This window comes from Mustela nigripes, unplaced genomic scaffold (genome assembly GCF_022355385.1).
Source record: "Mustela nigripes isolate SB6536 unplaced genomic scaffold, MUSNIG.SB6536 HiC_scaffold_18329, whole genome shotgun sequence".
NCBI lineage: Eukaryota > Metazoa > Chordata > Mammalia > Carnivora > Mustelidae > Mustela > Mustela nigripes.
Window position 1 is genome coordinate 1 of NW_026757731.1, and position 1,096 is coordinate 1,096.

General features: G+C 53.3%; 1 protein-coding gene across 1 annotated transcript; it reads right to left on the reverse strand.

The window, feature by feature from the left end:
• Nucleotides 1-56: 56 nt before the first annotated feature.
• On the reverse strand, nucleotides 57-967 carry LOC132009377 (filaggrin-2-like; the record flags this gene model as incomplete). Its single annotated transcript, XM_059387597.1, has 3 exons — nucleotides 57-391; nucleotides 542-629; nucleotides 732-967. Coding segments are annotated over 3 exons (659 nt in total), but the record flags the coding sequence as incomplete, so codon positions are not given.
• Between the last annotated feature and the right edge of the window lie 129 nt (nucleotides 968-1,096).

Consider the following 1,096-nt stretch of genomic DNA (forward strand, 5'->3'; position numbering starts at 1 on the left):
GTGCCTTTCATTGTCACTGGACTCACTGACACTAGATCCCCTTCTTGCAATCTTACTGGATTCTGTCCTGGTGGCTTGACCATGCCCAGAGCCACTATGTCTCCTGGTATCTCCTGACTGGGCATGACTAGTTCCCTGTCTCCCTCTAGCTGTGGATCCTGACTCTGCATGTTGAGATCCAGAGTGGCTCTGAGGGGCTCCTGCATGTGTCTGTGAGGCTCTAGAGTGCCTTTCAGTGTCACTGGACTCACTGACACTAGATCCCCTTCTTGCAGTCTTACTGGATTCTGTCCTGTTGGCTTGACCATGCCCAGACCCACTATGTCTCCTGGTATCTCCTGACTGGCCATGACTAGTACCCTGTCTCCCTCCAGCTGTGGATCCTGACTCTCTATGTTGAGATCCAGAGTGGCTATGAGGGGATCCTGCGTGTGTCTGTGGGGCTCCTGAGTGCCTTTCAGTGTCAATGGACTCACTGACACTAGATCCACTTCTTGCAGTCCTACTGGATTCTGTCCTGGTGGCTTGACCATGCCCAGACCCACTATGTCTCCTGGTATCTCCTGCTTGTCCATGACTACTTCCCTTTCGCCCTCTCGCTGTGGATCCTGACCCTCCATGTTGAGATCCTGAGTGGCTATGAGGGACTGCTGCATGTGTCTGTGAGGCTCCAGCTTGCCTTTCATTGTCACTGGACTCACTGACACTAGATCCCCTTCTTGCAGTCTTACTGGATTCTGTCCTGGTGGCTTGACCATTCCCAGACCCACTATGTCTCCTGGTATCTCCTGACTGGCCATGACTAGTTGCCTGTCTCCCTCCAGCTGTGGATCGTGACTCTCCATGTTGAAATCCAGTTTGGCTTCGAGATGATCCTGCATGTGTCTGTGAGGCTCCAGAGTGCCTTTCAGTGTCACTGGACTCACTGACACTAGATCCCCTTCTTGCAGTCTTACTGGATTCTGTCCTGGTGGCTTGACCATGCCCAGACCCACTATGTCCCCTCGTATCGCCGGACTGGCCATGACTAGTACCCTGTGTCCCTCCAGCTGTGGATCCCGACACTTCATGTTGAGATCCAGAGTGGCTATGAGGG